Consider the following 10,333-nt stretch of genomic DNA (forward strand, 5'->3'; position numbering starts at 1 on the left):
CAGTCCCCTCTGCCCGTCTCACTACTATGGAGAGCAGAGCCTTTAGCCGCTCTGCTCCCCGTCTCTGGAACTCACTACCACCGCACATCAGAAACATTGATTCATTTGCTCATTTCAAATTGCAACTAAAAACACATCTGTTTAAAACTGCTTATCATATTTGATCACATGCTCTGCCTCTCTCACTTGTTCTTTTTCTTATTTTTATCTTATACTAGTTTTGAATGTTTTATGTATCTTTGTACGGTGTCCTTGAGTGCCGAGAAAGGCGCCTTGAAATAAAATGTATTATTATTATTATTATCCTGTGCTTTCCTGCACAATGTTTGTATTGACAATGGAGATGTCCTGGAACCAGACACTGATGTGGCAGTTGACATCCTGGACCCAGAACCTCCCCTACAAGAAGCTCCTGAGGCACATGAAACACCAGGGAATGCCACAAGGGACAGACTTGCTGCTTTGATCAGCGCACAAGCCCCTCATTAGACATTAGAAAATTCTGATGAAAATTGTAAATAGTTCAACTCTCTGAGTGTGTGTGTTTTTTTTTTACATGACCATGTTCTTTTGGGTTGTTCTAGTGTGGACATATTGTTCATTTTAACTTTAGTTCTATTAAACTTAATTATATTTTAAAAACATGTTGGTGATGATTTCTTTTATAATGACCTAGACATGCAAAAAAAAAAATATTGAACATTTTTAATGACATCTTAACACAACATAACTATTGTTGGGACATTTTGTCCACAGACACAACATAAAAGAAATATTGTTGGGGTATTTTGTCCACAAACACAACATAACAACATAACATAGCTATTGTTGGGGCATTTTGACCGCAAACACAACATAACAGCTATTGTTGAGGCATTTTGTCCACAAGTCTTTCGAAGAGGGTTAAAAACCTCTCAGTTTGGGCCTCCGTTTCTTTGTGCCTTTCCTGCTCCTTAACAGATTCTGCTTGAAGAAAATCCAGAATGAGATTATTTCCTCTCTTCCTCTTACAGGAGCTCGGAGTAGCTGGAGTGGTGGGTGGACGAGTAGTAGCTGGAGTTGTGGGACAAGTGGTGGTTGGTGTAGTGGGACGAACTGGGGTGGTAGGATGAAGAGTAGATAACGGCTCAGAGATGTCTTCCTCGAGGGGTTCGTGTTCAGGTGCGACAATGGCCTGGGCGGTATGGGGGGTACAAGTATTGCAAGTATTGCACCATAGGCTATTTTTGAAAATGTGATAGTTCCTACTAGGGCAGGGTAAAAAATTTAGATTTCTCGATTTAAATCGATTCTCATTTTTACGAAACGATGTCGATTCTTAAATCCCAAGAATCGATTAGTCATCCTGTTTTCAGTTGATGAATGAATGGAACATTGTTGCGCGCATCCCATCCAATAAATTACAATAATCTTTGTGCTTTGTTATTATTGCTATGAAACAAAGTCTCAGATTTCAAAGTACGTTTATTTTCTTACAAAATACAAAAACATAATTACCGTTTTGGCGCTGTGGCGTGAATAATAAATAAGTGTATTTTAAGTGTTTGTATACAAATCAGTTAATTTTTACCTTCAATATTATAGTAGGCTAATGAAGCCTATAGGCTACAACTGACTCACATAAGCCGCTTTCTGACCGGAGGAACCTTTTCACATTTCCTAGAACTATTGGCTAAAGTACCCGGATGTCGGCGTGTTCGCACCGCAGGAACTAGGAACGATTTTAGTTCTAGGAACTCCATTTGGAGCAACTAATTTAGCTCCTACTTCAGAGTAGGGTCTAAACCAGCACTATAGGAACTATCCGTGACGTTAGTGTACGCTGATTGCAATGTATTGTACCTGATATCCCAAATCAATACTGAATTGAATAAGCGTAAACGGAATCGAATCGAATTGCAAGCTTGTGAATCGAAATCGAATCGAATTGTGAAATTTGTGTCAATACCCAGCCCTAGTGCCTACTACTATCAACTTACCATTAGCAATACTGTGGGGTCCTCTGCCGGCTTGAAAGAGGCCACAATCACAGGAGGATCAATAGCTGGCCTTCCCCCCAAAACGGCATGCATTGCCTCGAAGTATCGCCAGTTTGATACCGTTTTTTCTCCATTTTCTGTTCCTGAGCCTGTCTTTGGTGTTTTCAGGTCCTACAATAAAAAAGAAAAGAAAAAGAGAAACAGAAACAGTTTCTTAGCTTCTTAAACAGCAGTTGTGAGAGGGGTGGCCAAGCCGGTATTTTCCTTACAAATGCTCTATAAAGGCATCACATGTCTTTTGTAATGCAGTTGGCCTATATATTAAAAATAAAAATATGTAAACCATCAGCAAAAGGCTTTCAATTTCAAATACTCACACGCACTTTGTGCAGAGCGCTCTCACATGTGGCTGTGAGCAACTCCGTCTACGTGGTTAAATGTACTTGAATCTCAAAATGCTTTTATGGCACGAAAATGTAAACAGTCAGTTATATCTTAAGTTGTTAAATAGACAGGACAAACCACATTTTAGATTTCAAAAGAGATCTGTGCATTAGTGTGAAAGCTGCTTTTCGTGTCTAAACTGAGAATAATCAGAGTTCTTGAATGCAAAAACGTTTGCCACAAACGTTTTTTCCCCTCTTTGTTATTGATAGCTTTTATGTTTTGAAGCTATTCGTTTATATAGCCTATTTAAAATTCTTAACAAGTTATTTCATTAATTTAGTTTGTAATGTGTAATTATTTTTTAAAGTAGCCTACTTATAATTACATACGTAATTAAATAAATCTTTTAAGTTTTATTAATAATATTAATAAGAAAAAAAGTTGATCGGCTCATGAGGTGCCTGAAGATTCTCATCCATATTTTACAAGATGTATTGCTTGTCTTTGTTGAATAATAGAAAAGAAAAAGAGCTTAAAAAAATAACCGCATATTAAATCGCAATATTGGTACAAATAATCGCAATTAGATTATTTTCCAAAATCGTTCAGCTCTAGTGTAAAGGATGTAAGATGAAGGTGATGCAACATATCTCGATCCAAAGAATTACCTTGTAACGCTTCTTTAGGTTCTCCCACTTCTTGCCTGCCTTCTCTCCTGTAATCCTTCCTTCCAGGCCCAGGTCTTTCACTGCTTTCCTAAAAAACATACAAATATGAGAAGAGCTGTCAAAATGCATTGTAGCTGCCTGGGGGCTAGAACATTATCAGACATTAATATTGTTATCAGCTATTGAATTGTACAATCTGGTCACTCACTCCCATAACAGTTTGGAGGCAAACATTTTTTTGGTGAACTTTTCCTCATTCTCAGTCCAGAACTTGATGAGGCCAAAGGTCTGCTCGACAGTCCCTGAAATAAGAGACCAGTAGACGATTAACAGGAGAGAACTAAACAGATTTTCGGTCAATACAATCTGATGAGTGTGAATACATGCACATAATTATCCCAGTTATGATCAGGATATAAGTATCCATAACAATATGCTAGAAATCTAATAATAATCTAAAGTAAGCAAATGTAAAATAACAGCATAGTTTATTATAGATAGATTAATGCTTATTAAAGCTAAAGTTATTCATTTAAGAGCTGGGAGTAATTTTCTCTTTGCCTTTAGTTGTTTTATTCACACTAAAGGTGTAATCATTAGCAGGTTTATTAGACGCTGCCACTTTAAGACCTAATGCAGATCTAATAATACACATTTTCTCCCAACTATTCCACAACTAACTCCCATTTAAGACATAAACTGTGTTAAAGTGAATCTCAAACTGTCGTTTAGACATGACGCACACATGAAACCCAAAGTCTAGTTTACTTATGTAGTTGCAGTCCGTTTCCGAACGCGCCGCCGCCCTCAAAGTACATCTCTTGCGAGGATAATTGTGCTTATAATTGTGCTTATATAAAATTGTGCTCTTTTTACAATCAAACACCTCCCGCAATTTAGAATCAGCAGACACTGCATTTTACAACAATCACTGATTGTGCTCAGTGCTGTTTGGGTTTAACGTTAGGGAGAGAAGTGACAGCGCGCTGTGAAGAAAAAGATGAAGCACTAACGTTAGACGAACGCGGCTAGTTTTTATATAAATCTTCTTTTTATAATCCTTGGAAGCCAAAATCGAAAATAAAATTAGACAAACTACCCAGATCAGATGTATATTTGATGGGCAGACTCTCTCGAAGCACTTGGCAGATATCATGAACATCGTCAGTTAGATACCTTCGCGAAATATTTTCTAACATTAGTGTTCAAAACTTAACAGTCCATTGGATGTGCATCAAACTAACATATTCCAACATATTTTGAAATTTTAACATGCTTATTTGCGAAAATATACTTACAATTCAATTGTTCCTTTCCAGCGGTGTCCGCCATCTTGTGTAAACAAAAATTTACCGGCTTGCTGAGTCCGCAAGGTATTCTGGGTAATTTCATCTTCCACTTAGTTTTAAGCCTGCATCAGACCGCACTATGTTTTGAGGGTTGATTTTAAGGGGAGAATACCACTCCCCTTGCTCTTTAGAGTATTGGGACACCCTACCCCTACACGAGAACGCGCAAAAACAAGGGTTAGGGCAGAAATCTAGGGTAAGGGGAGGTATTGGGACAGGCCCTAGGTTTGAATACAACTATATTTTATTTGTAAGGAAAAGAGTTTGAATTATCTAAATGTATTAGCATTTTTGCATGATTTTGAAATGCATTTATAAGACAGGTAATTAACATACTATATATGCACATATTATGATTTAATGCAGGAGATGAATCCGCACGTTTTCTATGGCACTCAAAAAGGTATAAAGCACAGGTAGTCAGCAACAAGGTTCGACTGTGTTGCAAACACCATGGCCTTGCATCGCTGGGAGGCTATCAAACGCAATCTACACTTTTCTGACAACTTCAAGCAAGTTCCCATTGGAGAACCAGCTTATGACAAGCTGTATAAGGTGCGCCCACTGCTGACATCCCTCTTGGGGCAGTTCCAAGCAATACCAATTGATGAAAATCTTTGTGTGGATGAACAAATTGTCCCATTCAAGGGGAAACACCCCATGAAACAGTACAATCCCAAGAAGCCAAAGCGCTGGGGATATAAAGTATTTGTCCTTGCTGATAGCAGTGGCATGGTCTACAACTTTGAGGTGTACACTGGGTGTATTTCTCCTTGCAATGGGCAGCCTGACATAGGCGCTAGTGGTAACATAGTGCTTACCCTTTCAAGCATAATTCCAGACAACATCTCCCACAAGTTGTACTTCGACCTGCAGATGCTGTTGGAAAAGAGGAAGATCCACTGCAATGGCACAGTCAGAACCAATCGTCTGGCTGGATGCTGTCTCCCAACAGATCAAGACATGAAAAGGAAAGGAAGGAGGGCTTTTGAGGAAAAGGAGACCATTTATAATGGGGTTGCTCTTAGGGCTGTGAAGTGGCATGATAATTGAGCAGTCACTCTCCTTTCCACCTTTGCCTCAGCGAATCCAGCAACCACTGTGACGAGATGGGACAAAAAAAGGAAGACAACAGTCCAGGTGAAATGCCCAAGCATTGTCACCAAGTACAACAAAAGGATGGGAGGGGTTGATCTACTAGACTCCCTCATTGCCCTCTACAGAACAAAGATTCGATCCAAAAAGTGGTATCACCGAGTGGTCTTCCACATGTTTGATTTTGCTGTTGTTGAGGTCTGGCTCCTATACCCAGGGTTCCTACACATTTTCCATTTCAAAATTCCATACTTTTCCAGACTCAAAGTTAAAATCGTCTCTGTAGATTTTCAGACCATATTAAAAGTGCCCCTATTATGCTTTTTCAAATATTCCCTTTCATGCAATGTGTGGAGCAGTCTGCAAAGGTATGAAAATGAAAGAGAACGCAATAAATTAAGTAATCGACTTTGAACCACCTAAACCGTGTCATCAGGAATTTGAATACCACTTCCGTGACGGCTACACGTCACTGGGTAACCAACCTGGTCACACTAAATGCATCCCTAGCACCTATAGTGTTTATCGTGCAATTTATACGCGAGAATTTGTTTTTACGTGCATAAGATACGCATGGGTAGGTTAGGGTAGGTTTAGTAGTGGTGTGGGCTTCCGACAAGCACTATAAGTGGTAGACCAATCACAGCAGAGTAGGCTCGTGACAAGGAGGGATTTAAAGAGACAATCATCGAACCTGTGTGAGATTCATGAAAAATGTGGTGATGTGCAACGAATATTATGAGAAAAGGAAAGCGTTTTTTGTAGGAGACCATGCAAAACAATTCACGTGCACATGTGAATAGTTTCTCGAGGGCACAAAAAAAGTTTATCATATACACTACTGTGCAAAAGTCTTAGGCATGTCAGTATTTTCACCCCAAAAAGTGGATTTAAGCCGGTATCACCTGTGTCCCATCATGACAGTTTCACAGCATCCTTGCACCACCCCATCACCTCACTCTTGGCTGGTTTTCTATCCCAGTCAAAGGGGGGATAAATTACTATATCTGATTTCATGTATGTGTGAACTCGTGAATGCACAGCATTTTTTTATTTATTTATTTTTAAATTCATTAGATTTTCTATTATAGAAAACTAAACAGGGGCAATAGTCTGGAAATGCAAATATTTTTCCATACTCTGCTTTCTTTTTTCCATACTTTTCCAGACCTGGAAATCACTCAAATCAAATTCCATACTTTTCCATACTTTTCCAAACCCCGTAGGAACCCTGTATACCGGAGAGACAGCAGAGACTGTGGCATCCCCCCAAAGGAAGTGAACAGCCTTGCAAAATTCAAAGCTGATGTTGCAGGATGTCTCTGTATGGAGAAGAAGACCTTGAAAAGAAGAGGGAGACCATCACAGCACATTGAAGAAGAACAGCCTGAGAAGCGTCCAAAAACCCCTGTAGAACCACGACCATCAACGCTGGTTCGCTTTGATCAGACCGGTCATTGGCCTGTTTGGGTTGAAAGAAAGGGGAGATGCAAATACCCAGGTTGTTCAGGCATTGTAAAAGTGCAGTGCTCAAAATGTGTTACCTACCTGTGTTTTTCTGTTGAGAGGAATTGCTTCCTCAACTTTCACAAGCAGTGAGGTGCCATTAGTGAGGGAAGGAGATTTTGTGTGTATGTGCTTGTGTACATGCAGGTCCTTCTGTGTGTACAGTATGTGCATGCTTGTTAGGATAAGGTTCATATTAGGATAAGGTTATGGTAATTGTTTATGTTTTTACCTTGAAACAACACCGATTGTAAAGTTTTGATATGATAACTTGATATCTTGGTTTGTTGTACTTGCGTTCCACGATGGTACAATGTTGCCTGAGGGCAACAGCTGGATTATAAATGTTACTTTTTATTAACCCTCAGGGGTCTGAGGGGTTTTGTGGGTCCTGGAGGTGTTCTGACATGCTCTGATAATTGTGCTTATTTCTGTTACTTGTGACATTTTCATGGCTAAAATCTTATTACACTGCATTCAGCACAAACTCTGCTACAATAATATGTCAGCAGCATGTATGTAAAAGTGTGTAGATTTGAGATGATAACATTTATGCGTGGTTTGTGAAAATGACAAAAAAAAAGTCACTGAAATGAGGTTATGAAACCCAAACTGATTATTTATTCACAAGACTTTTGAAAATTGTATCACGTAGCCTAGAATATTTGCTCCAAAACTATGTGAAAATCACCTTGACTACTCATTCAGATCAGACAATATATTGATTTAAAATTTGTATGACATGACTTGTGTAAGAAAGCTTTATGCGAGTAGGCGTTAACCACCCATGAATATTGAGTGTTTCACACCTGAGAGAGACAAAGAGCCTCCCATAATGGCCCTATAAGGAGCTCTCAGGGCCTATGAGGAACTGTGAACAAAGAATGAGGAGATTTTAAAAAGAACGGCTTTTTGATTGTTTGGATTTATTTACAACACAACATAATCCAAAGATACACAACAAATGTCAAAAAAGCACATTATTTAACACACTGAACTAAAGACAGAGACTTAACCAGTCACACACCTTTGTGCCATTCCTGAAACATAGTGCATATCTGTCATTTCCCAGGTGTTTGATTTTTCACTTTACCATGTTCTGCTCATGTTGAAGTCAGCAGGACTATACCTAAAAAAAAAAAAAAAAAAAACCTGTGAACATGCTGATATCAAGAGAAACTAGGGCTGCACGATTTTGGGAATACATTTTAGATTTATTCTGGTTAAAATTGCTTTTTAAAATTTATAAAATACACACACACATATACACACACACATATATATATATACATTATATATATATATATATACATATATATATATATATAAAATGAACACCAGGCATACGTGCAGGACTGCATAAAATAATAACAATAGTAGGCTATAGCAGGCATCGTTAAAAAGGAACACTTCAGTAACACTACACTAGAGAAAAATATATTTATTATCATATGTTACTTCAAATGTTTACATCGATATGACGTTATGAAATGAGATTGGAGTAAAAACATGAAGCCTATGTTTGGGGCGTTTTGCGGATTTTTCTGTCCGAGCCCGGCCCGCGTCCGATAGGCATAAATATATATTTTTCTCATACTAATTACACATGTACGTTTGTTTGTGTGGAAATTATTCGGAAATGTCAACAGATGAGCGCATCAGCGCGCAGAGCAACAAGGCTCTTGGCGCGCATGCACGTGTCTCGTTGTTACGGCTACATAAACAAATTTCCGCACACAGGGAGACAGATGTTATGGTAATATTTTACATGTATTTTAATCACAAAAACGAACGTTGCATCAAGTGAAAGCATCAGGCACATTGGCTACCTACATAATAAGATAAAATGTTCAATGCCGCGACTGAGAGCATTCACTGAAGCATCGAGCAACAGTTCGACTGCAATGTGAAGTTTATGCAACAATACAAACTAATATAATTCAGAATTATTTCTTACCTTAAAATCTTTCTTGTCTTCAAATCGCGTTCTTCTTCGGTAAATCCAATAATCTCACAGCATGTCTTCCAAACTCGACGACTGCAGGACTGATGAATTTTGGCGGCGCTTTGTTGTTGAGGTAATGGGGGCGTTCGCGCGACGCGTGGACGATTTGCATCTCTATATGTTTTGCGCGTGTGGGTGTGGTCACATTAAAACTAATGAGGAAGGATTAGATAACTTGGATATCTTGTTGGTTTTATACAAATTACTTAAACAGAGAATATTTGTTTTCGTTTTGAATCTAAAACTACACACTTAAATGTTTATAAATATATAGAGCTCACAAATGTGTGACAAGTATTCGCTGAGTTTTGTTTGTTTAGAGACGTGCTCAAGAAAAATAAAAGTTCACGAGACGGAGAGGCAGAAAGCACACCCTGTTTAATTTCTTTATTTTACAAAAGCACAACGTTTTGTTTTGATTGTAAGTGGACACATACAAAAGTAGACATCTCACAGATTATTTTTTCATATTTATTAAGTCTGTATGACCATATTTGACGGAGTATTTTAAGTTAATTTTGCTGCTATGTAAAAAAAATCGCCCAAATCACGCAGGCGTGATTGCCGACACCAGGGGGTTAAATATGAAATGTGTAATTCATTAAAAACTTGATAAATCTGTTTGTTCAAGTGTTTACCCAGATAGCTGCTGACTCTGGGCCGGATCCGCCTCCAAACCGGCAGATCCGTGTAACAGTCACGCCCGTTTTACTGCCCCGTTCCAGATACGGCCCGCATGTAGTAGAATCATTCCATCATGTATTATGATTCCATCAGTCGGCGGAGTCATAATAGTTCTGGCCCGGACTCGTCGGAACGAGCGCGCAAATTTTTTTTTATTAATTTTTTTTAACCGGTTCATACCAGAAGTCAGTCGGCCGCGGAATCGTAGTTGTTCTGGGCTGGCGCGCGCGAACTGTTGGTCTTTCTTTGGATCAGCTTTTGTGGAAATAGTTTATAACGGTAAGTTGAACGATGTCAAACAATCAAACAGTTTAGTGTGCTTGTTTGTAATGCTTGTTAACATCAATTCAGAATGTTTTGACCAGGTTTTAACTTCTTTGGCTAATTGACTGGTCTGGCATTCGGACTGCAAGCGTTGTGGAGTTTAACGTTAACGGTAAGTTGAACGATGTCAAACAATCAGTTCAGTGTGCTTGTTTGTAATGCTTTAAACATAATTTCGGAATGTTTTGACCGGGTTTTAACTTCTTACAATGGCTAACGTTAATTGAAGAGGCACGTATACGCTTTTTAGCTGGGTTAGCTAAATTAAACTGATAAGCTAGCTAGCATTAATAAACAACTTTGTGTGTAGCTAGCATAAAACATTAATGCTGTACG

The 10,333-nt window shown here is 38.6% G+C and overlaps 1 protein-coding gene across 1 annotated transcript; it reads right to left on the bottom strand.

Annotated features, from left to right (window-relative positions):
* Positions 1–735: 735 nt before the first annotated feature.
* LOC307003291 (uncharacterized protein) lies at positions 736–4,739 on the bottom strand. Its single transcript, XM_079621544.1, has 5 exons — positions 4,333–4,739; positions 3,243–3,336; positions 3,035–3,122; positions 1,980–2,150; positions 736–1,174 (listed from the first exon to the last, which is right to left on the bottom strand). The coding sequence occupies exons 1-5, from the start codon at positions 4,424–4,426 to the stop codon at positions 863–865; spliced, it is 759 nt and encodes a 252-aa protein (XP_079477670.1). The 5' UTR covers positions 4,427–4,739; the 3' UTR covers positions 736–862.
* Between the last annotated feature and the right edge of the window lie 5,594 nt (positions 4,740–10,333).

This window comes from Phoxinus phoxinus, assembly GCF_949152265.1.
Source record: "Phoxinus phoxinus genome assembly, chromosome: 8".
NCBI classification, from domain to species: domain Eukaryota; kingdom Metazoa; phylum Chordata; class Actinopteri; order Cypriniformes; family Leuciscidae; genus Phoxinus; species Phoxinus phoxinus.

What these genes read in the sequence shown, in the direction of transcription:
- LOC307003291 (XM_079621544.1), bottom strand. Translation starts at nt 4,426, where the DNA reads ATGAAATTACCCAGAATACCTTGCGGACTCAGCAAGCCGGTAAATTTT. An exon ending in TGGAAAGGAACAATTGAATT is followed by an intron (nt 3,337 to 4,332) that starts GTAAGTATATTT and finishes CTCTTATTTCAG; the next exon opens with GGACTGTCGAGCAGACCTTT. An exon ending in ACCCCACAGTATTGCTAATG is followed by an intron (nt 1,175 to 1,979) that starts GTAAGTTGATAG and finishes CATACCGCCCAG; the next exon opens with GCCATTGTCGCACCTGAACA.